General features: G+C 34.8%; 2 protein-coding genes across 2 annotated transcripts; one reads left to right on the plus strand and one right to left on the minus strand.

Moving 5' to 3' along the window:
* The first annotated feature begins 981 nt into the window (after positions 1–981).
* Positions 982–2,821, plus strand: LOC111777316 (cold-regulated 413 plasma membrane protein 2-like). Its single transcript, XM_023656850.1, has 4 exons — positions 982–1,273; positions 1,712–1,819; positions 1,923–1,993; positions 2,325–2,821. Exons 1-4 carry the CDS (start codon positions 1,098–1,100, stop codon positions 2,576–2,578), a joined length of 609 nt encoding a protein of 202 aa, XP_023512618.1. The 5' UTR covers positions 982–1,097; the 3' UTR covers positions 2,579–2,821.
* Positions 2,822–4,615: 1,794 nt separating this feature from the next.
* Positions 4,616–12,728, minus strand: LOC111777315 (long chain acyl-CoA synthetase 2). Its single transcript, XM_023656849.1, has 19 exons — positions 12,459–12,728; positions 11,865–11,931; positions 11,689–11,778; positions 11,506–11,562; positions 10,363–10,411; positions 10,194–10,270; positions 9,513–9,552; positions 9,339–9,433; positions 9,090–9,254; positions 8,834–8,944; positions 8,657–8,744; positions 8,492–8,558; positions 8,330–8,405; positions 8,130–8,247; positions 7,720–7,965; positions 6,365–6,504; positions 6,010–6,192; positions 5,804–5,923; positions 4,616–4,833 (listed from the first exon to the last, which is right to left on the minus strand). The coding sequence occupies exons 1-19, from the start codon at positions 12,611–12,613 to the stop codon at positions 4,777–4,779; spliced, it is 2,001 nt and encodes a 666-aa protein (XP_023512617.1). The 5' UTR covers positions 12,614–12,728; the 3' UTR covers positions 4,616–4,776.
* Positions 12,729–14,996: the final 2,268 nt, after the last annotated feature.

Consider the following 14,996-nt stretch of genomic DNA (forward strand, 5'->3'; position numbering starts at 1 on the left):
TATATATTATTATTATTATTATTATTATGTTTAAAAAATATCCATTAAATTTAAAAAATAGCATTAACATTCTTTTAACTTTTATAATTTTTTTTTTTTTTTTTTTTTACGAATATTATTCCAATTTTTAAAAGCTGGAGATATTTTTGAAATAAAATATAAAATTAAAAAATATTCTTATTAATTTAACCTTAAATTAATAATATTTTATATTTTGACTTGAATTATGGCTTCCAAAGTGACACTTAGTTGGAACCGACCTCCACGTGCTTAGTTTTCAAAGAGCTTTCAATCTTCACATTGGTCTGAGTTAAAAGTGGGTTGGGCTGAGTAATGTGGGTTTGGGCCGAGTTAGCTTTGACCCACATTGGTCTTGGGCTTAAGCCCATCAAACTTGGGCTTTGGGCCCATTGAGCTTTAGAAGAAAAACATTTAAATTTATCTAAAATACCATATTATTCAAATTATGTTTGAATTATAATAATTATAATTCTAAAAACGTATTTAATCATTTTATGATTTTGATATAATATTAAAATAATTAAACTACTCTTAATTAAATTTAATTTAATTAAGAAAGGGTAAACAAAATGTAATTTAATATTTTTATTTTTCAAAAAATAAAAATAAATAAAAACAGAGATGGTTGAATTGAACAAATAATTTAATTAATAAAATAAAAGATCTAAATTGATAATAGACGTGGACAAATGGGAATTTAACACGTGTATTAAAGGCGGGGAAGCAATTTTTGTATTACAAGTCATCTGCTTAGTACGTAACCAAAACAATAACGAAAATTTTTTTTATTTTAATAAAAAAAATTTAAAAATGGAAAAAAAAAGGGCAGAATGCCACGTGGCGGAAGAATCGCGAAAATAAAATAAAAGTGGGCCCACAATTATAAGGTCCACGTGGTGCGGTTATGCAAGGTCATCGTCTTCTACAATTTGATCCAATCCATTTCTTTATTTACAGCAAAATCCTATCTGTCTCTCTGCTCTGCTTCGGAGCTTGCGATCTTCTTCTTCTTCTTCTTCTGCTGTTGTTTCTTCTGCATTTTCACCAGATCCGAAGATCGAAGAGGCGTGCTGAAGATGGTGAAACCGAGCTACTTGAAAATGGTGACGGATTCTGACGCTGCCGATCTGATCTCTACTGATCTTCGGGAGCTTGGTAACGCTGCTAAAAAGCTTGCTACACATGCTGTTCAGCTTGTTGCTTCGGGTTTTCCTGCTGCTTTCCTCCAATGGCTTGCTTCCTTTGCTGCTATGTATGTATTTCCCTCTCTCTTTATGCTTTTATTTCTGTTTCTTCCTGGTATTTGTTTGATAGTTGAATTTCATGATGTTATCTTTTAGTAGGATTTTTTGTTGGAGAGGTTGATTTGGCGATTTTGATTTGCGGAATAGTTTGTGTTTTGTGATCGGTATCTGTTCAACTTGAGTAATTTTTTTTGTTGATTTGTATGTTGAATCGATTGAGGAGTATGAGAACGATTTAGTTAGGGAAGTGATTCGTGTTACAAAATGTGCTTCTGCTTTTCTGTAATGCTTTATGAATCATTGACTTACTGAGTGTTCTTTTTTCGTTTTCGTTTTCGATGAATTTTCTTTTAGGTTTCTTTTGGATCATTTTGATTCCGCTCCAATTCTTTTTTCTATTGATGTTTTTGTACAATTTTCAACTCTAACGTGTTTTGTAACTGCAGCTATTTGTTGATTTTGGATCGAACGAACTGGAAGACGAATATCCTTACCTCGTTGTTGATTCCGTACATTTTCTTCAGTCTTCCTGGAGTGATTTTCTTTTTTCTCAGGTGATCATCTCCACAATTGAGCGATAACCCTAGCAACTGGCTTCAGACGAAGCTCCTGGAATTGCGTTTTTGTTGTCTCTGGCTAAATTGCTTTCTCTTGCAGGGGAGAGTTTGGAAAATGGGTCGCCGCCATTGCTGTTGTGCTCCGTCTCTTCTTCCCACGACGATTCCCAGGTAATTCGTTCTCGACTTGTTTACACATATTATTGAATTCACTTTTGGTTTATGAACTACAAAATCTGCTGGCTGATAAAGCATCTTTGAGCTTATGATGAAATTAGACAGAACATTGAAGTAATCAAAAGATCCAAAACTTCAAAGTTAAAACACATTTCCAAGATAATTTGATTCACCAAAGTTAAAGGATCAAATAACATCCCAAACCTCATTCATAATTATACACAATACACCAATCTAATAACTTAAAGCTTCCATCAAACAGAAATTTCGCATCACATAAACTACTATTTATTGCATTCCATTCTCTCATTGCCCGGAAATACAGATTGGCTTGAACTCCCTGGAGCTTTAATACTTCTCATTGTGGTGGCTCCGGGGTTGTTTGCGAGCACGATGAGGAACGACGCCATCGGAGAAGCAATCTGCCTGATCATATCATGCTATTTGCTGCAAGAACACATCAGAGCCTCTGGTGGATTCAGAAACTCTTTCACCAAAGCCAATGGCATCTCAAACACCATTGGTATCATCCTTCTCTTTGTTTTCCCTGTCTGGGCACTGCTAGTTCGTGTGCTTTGATTGGTTTTTTAAATGTAATTATGCATTGTTCTTTGTGTTGTTTGGGAATGTGGGCTGTGAGATTTGGGTTTATTCTTCTTTTAGCAATTGGGTGTGATTGTATCATTGTAGGCTGGGTCAGTGTAAAGTTGCATGAGAAATTTCTCTCACAAAAGATTTGTCTTATCAGTTCTTGTGGGACAAAATGTGAAACAATACTGTTTATGAATGTGAAGATTAAAGGATCAATGTGTTACATAATTATTTACGTGGTAGTTATGTGTAAAAATTAGAGAGCACGTGATATTATTATTTAAATTCTATAGAACGTTAAAATCTTTCTTACATTTATTTCCTTTACAAATGGATCGTTAAAACTATTTACATAATTATTTTTTAGTCCTAAACAAAAGGCAACAACAATGGCTTATTGCATATAACTATTGGGTAGGGAGAAATTGACAACTAGTCCTATCCCCTATAGTACATTTTGGGGCAAGTTTGCCCTGGCGGGTGTGGACGTGATTCTGGTAAACGGTCATACACCCCTGTATTGACTCTGATATGAAAGGGTAAAGGCCTATCTAAGATGTGAATATGATATGAAAGGGTAAAGGCCTATGTAAGATGAAAGCATGAAAAAAAGGTTTGGAATCGGCATGCAACTATAGGCAACATTTCTTAGACAAGCATGACCGTGACATCCTCCTCTACTCAATTGGTTAATGTCCCTGTCAACCAACTCGAACAAAGTTCACAACATTTGGTATAATTCAACCTATATTCTCGACATTTGTGACATTTCTCGATATCCACACACCATTTAGATGATTAATGAAGATTAGGTGGAATTACATTGCTCTAATCATTCATAAACTCGATAGATTAGGTAGAATGACATTTCTCTAAATCATCCATAAACTCAATAGATAGGTGTGCATAAACTCTCATGATTGAGTTTAAATGAATTGGTTACAATAAATTTATTAATTTTTTTAAATATATCATTGACCATTCTTAACACCCATATATGATTGTTTAACAGATCCTTTCCATTGTTACCGATATATAATACTCAAACTATAACTTATATAACTTAATTAGCATCTCAATAAAAGAACTTTATAACATGCCTTAACTACGTAACTACTATGAATTTGAAGCCAGTATAGAACTTGGATATTTGATAAAATAAACATAATTACTCACAATTAATGGATATTTGATGAAATAAACATAATTACTCAGGATTAAACGACTTAAAAGTGTTGACGGTATAGAATTACTTCCAAACAAATGTCCTCTAACGATTTGACTTAATAATAAATGTGATCTTTTTAATAATATGAAACATGTATCATGTGTCTGTTGGAGTCATATCCCACAAATTGATATCCCTTGATTGATTGATGGATAGAGATGGGAGGGTAAATGAGTCCACTTCTCTTGGTTCGTGGATACCACACAAGGGAATGTGGCTATCCACATTGAAAGTACTTGCTAGGAAAACGAACTTTCTAAAGGCAAAGTTGAAGAGTTCTAAGTCACTACCAACTCAAGACTGGCTTAGGATGTAGCAGATATTGTTTTCTTTGGAATTTCATTCAAAGTTTCTAAAACATGTGTGCTAGAGAGAGATTTCCACACCCTTAAAATGAATGTTTTGTTCTTCTCCTCAACTAACGTGGAATCTAACAATTCACCCTCCCTTCAGGGCCCAACGTCTTCGCTGGCACTCATTCAGTTCTCCAATCAATGTGGGACCCCCTAATCCACCCTCCATTAAAGGCCCAACGTCCTTGCTTGCACACCGCCTCGTGTCCCCCCCCCCTTCGAGGCTCAACCNCCCGATGTCTAGCTCTAACAATATTTGTAATGGTTCAAGTCCACTACTAGCGGACATTGTCCTCTTTGGGCTTCCCCTCAAAGTTTTTAAAACGCGTCCGCTAAGGAAAGGTTTCCCCACCCTTATAAAAAATGTTCTGTTCTTCTCTCCAATCAACGTGGGATCTCCTGTAAACAAATGCACATTTTTCTACTTTGTTTTTGTGTGCAAAGTTTAGAATTGAAGTCATGTTTTGATAACTTCTATAATAAGACTTAATTTTCTATGGAATTTTCAAGTTCATCCACAAAGTCAGCACAAAAATTTCTTCATAAGTTAACATATTTCTCTCCTTTTATTAGGATTTCAAGGATCGCTACTAAGATTTGTACACTTAACTTATCGGTTTTGCTGCCTTCTTTGCCTCTTCATATAGTTGATCAATTCTCTCCTGCACGTGGAATTACAAGAGAGTAACCAAATAGAATGAAACATAATAAAGTTCGCATTGCAAATCAATAGATAAACACCCATCATACAACGAAGTTTGAAGTATGAGAAGCTGTATATAGAATTTTGAGCGTAGTTCAAGGTGAGGTTAACTGTTGTCTGGAACACTTTTGTGGTGTTTTATATGTCAATAGCCAATATTACAGGCAGGAGAGTAGTTTTTTTTTTTTTTTTTTTTTTTTTTTTTTTTNTTTCTGCAAAGGCTAGAATCTCTTTTCCGTGAGAAATTTGCAACACCGCTAGCAAATATTGTCCTCTTTGGGATTTTTCTTTCGAACTTCCCCTCAAGGTTTTTAGAACGCGTTTGGTAGGGAAAGGATTCCACACCCTTATAAAAAAAGTTTTAAATCCAAATCCCACATCGGTTGAGGAGGAAAACGAAACATTCTTTATAAAGGTGTGGAAACCGCTCCCTAGCAGACTGTATTTTGAAAACTTTGTGGGGAAGCCCAAAAGGAAAAGTCCAAAGAGAACAATATCGGCTAACGGGGGCTTAGGCAGTTACCATAGCTTCTCCCAGGAGTGCATAGGAAGAATTCTTTTTAAAAAAAATATATATCTATTCATCTCAAATCACAGCCAATTGTAAAGTTATATGCACTTCCCTTGGCTACCTTGGGCGCATATAAAGAGAGAAGGGAAACTATGCATATAAATGTTTTTTTCATGATATGGGTAACTTTTTCAAACACAGCCGAAGGGCCAAAGCAGAATTCAACAAAAAAAAATCAGCAACGATTTAAACATAAACAGTACTACACTGAATCAAGCAGCGGCCTCAGGTGTTATGATACACAGTTTAACACTCAAAACATGCTCTGATGGGTGATTCAGTACAGACGCAAAGAAGCTCGGAACAAAAGAGAACAGTAGAAATGCTAGGATTTAACCGAAAGTGGGATAAGTGATACCTTGTAGTATTTAAGCAGCTGTGGTCTCTTCAATTTAAATGTTGGAGTTATCAGATCCCTCTCCATGTCAAAGGGATATGGTTCCAAATGAATTGCTTTTAATAGCTCAAATCCTCGAAGCTGCCAAATATTTTTCCAGATTAGATAAAGAAGTGTCTGTAAACAGTAATATCCTGATCAAAATTGAGTATCTAAACGGTACATACATGGTGCTTCTGACCATTGCTATTGAGCTCATCCAAAATATACTTCCTTGCATTGAGATTCTCACACAAAGATTTAAAGTCACCAGTCACATTATGGTTCCGTGCCCAATCCTCCAAGGCCTTCTGATCGGGAACCGCCACACCCACAAGAAATGACTCGAAACTATTTCCATAGACCCAAATCTGTATGCGACAGAAATTGTTTTTTGAAATATGAGTAATGGAAAGATTAAAATTAAAATTTAGAAGTGAGAAACATAATTCCAATATGTTTGAGAAAGCATCCAAATAAACAAAACTGTCAACTAATGTATCTCAGTTATGCAAGAATCAATTTCTATCCAGTAGGCAGTACCGAGGTAATCAGAGGGCATTGCAAGAATATGTTTTCGATGTTCTCCACTGCAACATACTCCCCCTGGGACAGCTTAAATATATTCTTTTTCCGATCAATTATTTTCATCGATCCATCAGGCTGCCATTCGCCAATGTCCCCTGTAACATGTATACATTTGTTCTAGTAAATAGCTAATGGCATTCATAAACCAAATGTTCAGATGATTAGAAAAAAGCGTTGAAACACATTTAATAATGATGAAAAGGTTATACGTAAAATAGATAACGAGCTGCACGTCTAAAGAATATCAGTTTAACATATGACTTTCCTGCAACATAATTAAATGTGCATAATTTAGGAGGCTTAGTGGTCACAAGAGCACATAGAACAAGTGTGCATAACTTAGGAGGCTTGGGTTTAAAATTCTACGAGTTTCCTAATTACCAAAACGAAAAAATTTTGTAGCATCAAATAGTTATCCAGTAAAAGTAGTTGATTTGAGCAAAAGTTAGCATAGACCTTACGAATATTAAAAAGAAAGAATGGAAGACCAACACTAGTGGCCCAGTATAATAATAGATCAAGAAAGTCAAAAGAAGGGGCTGGAATGTTGACTTAAGTGAAAATGGCTCAAGTCAATTGGTAAGTGCTGAAGCATAAAGCACTTTGAAATATTATTCCTAGTAATAATTATGGATGTTGGCTTTCTTTAAATCATTAAGATGCATCATTTTTTCTCTCGAGGAAAGAAAGTGTTTTAGACAAGCATATGGTTGTACAACCTATAGAAAAGATCATGTTCACAAGTAAGGTCCTGTGGAGAGAGAGAGCTTACGGCCCAAGCCCACCACTAGCAAATATTGTCCTCTTTGAGTTTTCCCTTATGGGCTTCCCCTCAAGGTTTTTAAAACGTGTCTGCTAGGGAGACGTTTCCATGCCCTTATATGCTTCATTCTCCTCCCCAACCGATGTGGGATCTCACAATCCACCCCTCTTCAGGGCCCAACGTCCTCGTTGGCACTCGTTTTCCTTTCCAATCGATGTCGTTCTCCTCTTCAATCTATGTGGGATCTCACACATTATGAAACACATCTCTAAAACATGTGTTCGAACTGAACTTCCAGCTATATTCGCACATTATTTGAGATCTCAGCCGATCAACCTACTTTTACTAATTTGTTTAGCTTTCATAGAAAATTAAGAGAAACTAATTCTTTTGAGGAAACAATTGCCATAAAGGAACGCAAGGACAAAACAGATATGGAAACGTATAATTAAAATGAGGAGATGGAGAAAAATGGTAAAATATGTCAGAAACTTTCTCCCTTATAATCCCATCTAATTATGATATAGATATTACCGTGTGGTTTTACCTGTATGAAACCATCCGTCAATAAGAACATCTTCTGTTAGATCTTGCCGTTTATGATATCCAGAGAACAAAGTACTTCCCCTTAAGCAAATCTCTCCACGAGGCGTGCTTGACAGTGCATCATACCCCATATCAGGAACTGACTCGAGCCTTACTTCAATGGTAGTAACTGGAACTCCAACAGTTCCCATCATGGTGAAAACATTGGCTATGGATGTAAGACATCCACCACAACTTTCTGTAAGGCCTAAAATTGCAATAAGATACGAGCTCATTAAAAAAATTATTAATGCATTATGATCTCTTCGAACTCGGAATTTGCCTCAATTTTTCCGATAACTAGCACTAATTTTTTCAGAAGACTTGAGAATTATTCGGGTAAATCTAGTTTGATAATATTATATTGCATACCATATCCTTGGCTTAAAGTTGCACAACTGGTAACCCTCAAGAACTCTTCCACATGCCTGGGCAAAGGTGCAGCACCAGATAAAAAAAGACGAACTCTTCCACCAAATGCTTCTTTTATCTTTCACAATATAATAGCACTTATATTATGTAAAGAAGCTTTATATTTGAATGAACATATATAAACAGAATAAATGACAAACCTTGTCAAATACAAGCTTGTCCAAGAGAGGTGCAGCTTTTTCCTGGGGCACACCCTTCGACAGATATCCTAGCTTGCTGTTAGCACTCTCTTTGTCAGTTACACAATAGGAGATAATACAGGTAACTTAAACCAGTATATTGAACACAGAATTCGAACGTACTAATTGTATGCATAATCGAATAACATCTTCCGCAAACTACCTCCGGACGAAACTTTGTTCAGAATACCTATAACAATGAAGGTTATGGAAATTACGTAAACCACGTAATTCAAAACATTGGATAATAACTAAATGAAGAACACAAAACAAGAACATATTATGCACCAGAATAAATACGATCATAGACTCTAGGAACTCCAGAAAATATTGTTGGCTTCAGTTCCTGAATATCATCCAGCAGAAACCTAATGTCCTGTAAAGTTAACACACAAACTACCACATAAGTTCACATAATTAGGAGGTGAGATCATAAAAGCAAGCATTTCGACTGATCAAAATTACCCCACGCCAAAACCCGATAGATGAACCCTTGTAGATGCAATAGGTCTCCATTATCTGATCATACACATGGGCTAGAGGAAGAAATGAGAAATATGAATCTTCTTCTGTCGCCTGTAAGATTACCAACGTGTAATTACTACAGTCATGCAAAATATGAGAAGAATGTGATAGAACATTAATCAAACTAATAAGAACATAGTAATTAAAGAACTCAACTATTCTTTAATTGGGTCAAAATTTATATTTGGCTGCTTACCACTTTATCTGTCAATAAAAGTATGTGGTCCACAGACAAAACTTCGGCCATTATAGCTGCATTATTTAAGATAACACCTTTTGGTTCCCCGGTGGTTCCACTTGTATACATTATTGTGCAGATATTGGTCTTCAGTTTTGAAGGGAGCTCACAGTCCAAGCTTCCCTGGAGCAAAGTGAACAAAGATTAGATATGCTGCCATGGTTAATGATCAGGCAAAAAATGGTCAAGATAAAAAACATTTTGTACCAACTGATAGAACTCCTCCCAAGAATAGCAAGATACTCCCAGTTCTTCGGCTTCCTTCTTATGTACGCTTGAAACATTGTTAAAACTGACAATAGCTGAACCAAAAAGACACACGATGGTTAGATTTACAAAACTCTAAAAACGAAAGTGCAGTTCGAAATTAATGCAACGTACTTTTTAATTGAGTCGAACACCTGGGAAGGCATGAAAAGATCTGCACATTGAATAACATTTTATGTCAAGCAAAAATTGGAAAGAAGTACCAATTCATAGCTAGAAAGGAGAACGGCGGTTTACATCTTACAGTTAAAAAGTTTTCACTTCTTTCAAAATACACCACAGCATTGTAACTATCCAGTTGCAAACTTTTAATACAAAGATATAAGATGTTGTCCAGGAGACATTAAGAATTTGCAGCTGTACATTTATATTTACACACTGAACCAAATGGAGTTTGTGCAAGAACCAATTATATCTTAAAAATCTCAGTAAGGTGTGTGTTGCTTTGGGCTTTTTCAATTCTCCATTTTTATGGGGAAAATACAAAACAAAGGTAAGAAGCAAATTGGTCGGATGCAGAAAGTCTCGATGTCTTTAAAATTTTTCAATATCTCATGCTTCATAACAATATAATTGTTTTATTCTTACATTGCATACCTCATGAAAAAAAGGAAAAAAAAATCCCTGTGCATATTATGGCACTTAGCACCCAAATCCCACAAGCACTATTGTGTCTAGCATTTCACAGTTTAAAACAAACTAATACGAAACAAGATGTTCATGGAACAGTTTAAACAATTAGCAATTCTATGTATACGGGGTAAGAACGAAGAGGTTAGCAGCATGGAAACGTACAGAAGCAAGTTTGTTTTCCTGAACAAAAGCAATTGAAACTTCAGCATGGTTAATGATGAATTCGACAGCATTAGCACCTGCAACAGTTTAAATGTCAATGCAGGCGCTTAAGCTACTATTCTCTTATTCTTAAAGTTCAAAAGATGCCAGGAGGAATAAGGAACCATACCTAGTGTATCATACAGAGGTACATAAGTGATAGCTTGGCTATTACAGGCCTGTAGGCAACAAAGGAGATGAGATGAGAGCTCAAACATATTAACTTAAACTTTCAGTATGGTATCAAATTAAAACAAGTCTCTATCCTGTGGGATTTTTATTTATTTGGTGTCAGAACTTTCAAATTTACAAATTTAGTCGATAAACTTTTGAATTTTTTTTAAATTCATGAATCTACTCGACACAAAATTGAAGGCTTATGGTTCATTTAATAATAAAATTCAAATTTATATTTAGATCAATTGTAAGGACTATAGATTTCTGCTACCTAAAGTCACTACCATCATCTTAACCTAAGCTCTTATGGAATTTAACTCTTAAGCCATCATTATAAAGATGTTTTAAAGACGAGAAACTATAGGGACCTCATGCATTTCTGTGTGTACATATGCATCAGGATACTTTCCCTTTTACGATGATGAGTACGGATGCGTACGCTATGATGATGATGGTGATCATGCCACACATGACACTCAAGGGTCTGCTAACCTCCGAACGTCGTTGCGGACAACCAGCTTGACTATGATGGGTCCAGAGGGTGCGAACCACTTAAGGATTCATTGCTCGCACGTGTGGGTCGTGTGTAAGGAAGTACTGCACATCCAATTTAGATTGGAGGCCACCCCTAGGATGTTTTAACGATAGGTCCCTAGAGCATGACTTGCATGTGTTTGCATTTTCATGGCCCCTATAGTGGGGTCACTTAGGGAGTATTCTTCGAAATACTCAAGACGTGTGCTACATCATTTTCAGGTAAAGATAAGGCATTGTTATGTTTTTAAGATGAAGCTCAAGACGTGCGCTACATCATTTTCAGGTAAAGATAAGCCATTGTTATGTTTTAAAGATGAAGTTATGATTGTACGATGATGTTTTAAGAGTTGAATTCTGCATAAGAGCTTCCGTAGCAGAAATCTAGGGATAATGTTTTTCACATTCGAAACAAATGAAGGATAACTTCAAAAGGAAAAACTTGAAAAGAGGGGAAATGAGCCAACAGTCCCACAGAATTGGCGGATTTAGCACACACATTGGTGACTTTCCCCCTAAATCTCAACCTCATATACATCTTCAAAAACACAAAATTGCTTACCTCCATCGAAATTATCCATTCAGGGCAATTGGATCCATATATACCACAGCAATCTCCCTAGAAAACAAAATAAGGAACCAGTCACAATAAGGCAAAACATAGTTCCACTTGATGCAGTAAAAAATTAAGGCAATATTAGAACTTCGAAGAACACACATTTCACTGAACATCACTTGGACTTACAGGATTAACGCCACACTTTCTAATAGCAGAACCCATCCGGATTGCAGCATCGTACGCTTCTTGATACGTGAGCCATACATAGGAACCCGCCTGCAAAACTCATGGAACCAGTTCCAATAACTCAATTTAATCTTTTAGGTCTCGTTTCAAGTTCAGAGTTCGCCGGAAATTGTTACCTTGGAATCGCCGTTGGTTTGCCGACGACCAAGCATCCGGTTACCAGGATTCCTCTTGACGGAATCGCTGCAAGAAACGAGATCATATTGGTTGCCGCACTTTCACCGATCATTTTTTAACTTTAAATATCGTAAATCAAATGCAGATAGCTAAAAAAAATCTTTAATAAATAGTCAAAATTAATTCATTAATAAAAATTTAGGATTCAATAATTCAAATTATTAATTTAAAATTTTAATTAATACGAACTCAAAATTTAGATTATAAATTGAAGTTTTTCCTAATTTATAAGGAAACATTTAATTTTTAAATGGTTGAATTATATTTAAATGTAATTTTTAAAGTATAAAATTAAAAATACAAGTAATTTTAATTATATCATTAAACTTTCAAAATTATTTTTATTAATTTAATAATTTGTTTTAATATATATATATATATATATATAAAAAATGAGTATTTTTAATAAATAAATTATGAAAGTTCCCAATGGCTTAGCTCGGAAAAAAAAATTCAGGTTTTAATTAACGTAAAAAATCAAAGGAAAATCATTTAAAGAATTTAAATTAAATAAATTTAAAAAAAAGGCAAACCTGAAGAACTGCCATGGAGATTCGAACCCAGTCGGCAACTGGAGAAGCCCATCTTTAGCGTAGATGCTCCGGTAAACCGGCCCCCCCGACGGCTTTCCGCCGCTCTCCGGCGTCGCATCCTCCACGGCCACCGTGTACGCCGTCGGCATTGTCATGAAAACAGCCGGAATTTGAAAGGAAACGGGTGCGGAAGATTGGGTTGGTCTGTTTGTGGGTGTGGGTTGCTGAAAAGGTCCGGTGATAGTGGCTTTATTACAGTTGATCTAAACCAGAGGTGGGCGGTTGGGAGGATGGTTGAGGTGGGTGTGATGAATGGCATTAAATTCTCAGCAAACTACACCAATTTGTTTCATTTTTTTTTTTTTTTTTACCTATGTTCAATTTATTTTTACCTCTTAATTATACTTTATTAGCTAAGAGTTCCAAAATTCGTGTTTTTTAATCTACATTTGGTTATGTCGACACGAGCGGAGTAGGAACGGCTATGCCTTCTTTGTTTGTGTATCCGCCTTCTATTTTAATTTGCATCCCGGTTAAGTTTGTCCTTATGAAGTATGAATGCTCACCGAATTTGGTGTCAATCAAACATGGGATGAAAGCTCCACGAGGTCGAATGACTAGCAAAAACCGGCTCTAGTCTAGGAAGATTGAAAATGACTCAAAATGTATCTTAATGGATGTGACTAATAGTCAATTGTTCGAGGTCCGAGTTATATGGTTTCAAATATGTGATTGTTGATTATTTGCTTTGAGCCTTAACATTTTTTTTCTTACAAATTATTTTTAACCCATTTCTTCTATTATAAAACTCTTGAAATTTGCTTTAGAAATCTAGTAAAAAAGCGAGATTTTTAGATCTAAATTATCCAATAACCCAAAAATGAAAAGGAATAAACCTTGAATAAATTACCTTGATGATCAAGATCAAAAGTAAATAAAACTCGTTTTAACTTATAATTCGAATTACTCCACAAGATAGTTTGATCAATACTACTTGAATGACTCTAACATGCAAATTTAAACACACGAAGAGAAATAAGGGGCAAAGACAGATTGGGTTGACGTATTTTACAACTTGTAATTTGAATTATTCCATAAGATAGCTTGATCAATACTACTGGAATAACTCTAGCATGCAAATTTAAACACACGAAAAGAAATAAGGGTTAAAGACAGATTGGGTTGACGTATTTTACAACTTGTGATTTGAATTATTCCACAAGATAGCTTGATCAAAACTACTTGAATGACTCTAGCATGCAAATTTAAACACACAAAAAGAATATAAGGGGCAAAAATCAGATTGGGTTAACGTATTTTACAACTTGATAGCTTGATCAAGACTACTTAAATGACTCTAGCATGCAAATTTAAACACACAAAAATAATATAAGGGGCAAAAATCATATTGGGTTAACGTATTTTACAACTTGATAGCTTGATCAAGACTACTTAAATGACTCTAGCATGCAAATTTAAACACACGAAAAGAAATAAGGGGCAAAAACAGATTGGGTTAACGTATTTTACAACTTGTGATTCGAATCACTCCACAAGATAGTTTGATCAATACCACTTTTGACAAAGGACATGACAGACTCGGATTTGGTCAGAGTCGAGATTCAGGGCAAAGCACAAGAACAAAGAATACAATCCTCATTTTCGACACGGTTCGGCAAACAAGGAGAAATCTCTCTCCCTCTTACTCCTTCATTCCAAGTGTAAATGAGAATTTTCGACCCAACACGGTCGGTTAAACAAAAATCACTAGAAACATCCTCTTCTCCCGAGAATTAATTAAAGTGTTTTAGGTTTATTAGAAATTAACATTCCTAACCTAAAATGTCCATACTCATATAAAGATAATTGATTCAAGCAAAGAGGGTAAGTGTGACATTAAATAAGGTAGATATAATGAAATCCCCAATAGGTTGCACATTAATTAAATGCATCCTTTTCAGGCGGCCTTTAAATGAAGGTTGGCAGACCAAAAATAAAAATAAATAAAAATTACAATTTATTATTTCATACAATTAATTCTCCTTTTTTTTTTTCTTCTTTCGAGGACCAATCACATGGGTTGACGTTTTTTTTTTTTTTTTTTTTTTTTTTTTTTTTTTTTTTTTTTTTTTATTTATATAATTATTCATTTACCCGCTAAATTAATAAAAATAATCCTAAATTTTATATTTTGTTTCAAAAATATCGCTAAACTTTTAAAAGTTTTAATAATATTATTAAATTAAAAATATATATATATATACTCGTAAGTTAATTTGGAATGAAAATAATTAATTTTAAATTATACGACTCAAAAATAATTTGTTTTTAAATATGGTTGAATTTATTTCATCCGCTAAAATAAGAATAATAATAAATTTATTGAAATAATTTAAGAAGAAAATAAATAAATAATAAACTGACGATGAAAGTCTCACATCTACTAATTTAGAGAAATATCATGAGTTTATAAATGAGAATACTAATTCTATCGGTGTGAGACTTTGTGGGGAAGCCCAAAGCAAAATCATGAGAGCT

The sequence above is a fragment of the Cucurbita pepo genome, chromosome LG16 (genome assembly GCF_002806865.2).
Source record: "Cucurbita pepo subsp. pepo cultivar mu-cu-16 chromosome LG16, ASM280686v2, whole genome shotgun sequence".
Taxonomy (NCBI): Eukaryota; Viridiplantae; Streptophyta; class Magnoliopsida; order Cucurbitales; family Cucurbitaceae; genus Cucurbita; species Cucurbita pepo.

What these genes read in the sequence shown, in the direction of transcription:
- LOC111777316 (XM_023656850.1), top strand. Translation starts at nt 1,098, where the DNA reads ATGGTGAAACCGAGCTACTTGAAAATGGTGACGGATTCTGACGCTGCC. An exon ending in GTGATTTTCTTTTTTCTCAG is followed by an intron (nt 1,820 to 1,922) that starts GTGATCATCTCC and finishes TTTCTCTTGCAG; the next exon opens with GGGAGAGTTTGGAAAATGGG. An exon ending in CTTCCCACGACGATTCCCAG is followed by an intron (nt 1,994 to 2,324) that starts GTAATTCGTTCT and finishes CCGGAAATACAG; the next exon opens with ATTGGCTTGAACTCCCTGGA.
- LOC111777315 (XM_023656849.1), bottom strand. Translation starts at nt 12,613, where the DNA reads ATGACAATGCCGACGGCGTACACGGTGGCCGTGGAGGATGCGACGCCG. An exon ending in AATGGATAATTTCGATGGAG is followed by an intron (nt 10,412 to 11,505) that starts GTAAGCAATTTT and finishes TGTTGCCTACAG; the next exon opens with GCCTGTAATAGCCAAGCTAT. An exon ending in GCAATGGTCAGAAGCACCAT is followed by an intron (nt 5,924 to 6,009) that starts GTATGTACCGTT and finishes AATATTTGGCAG; the next exon opens with CTTCGAGGATTTGAGCTATT.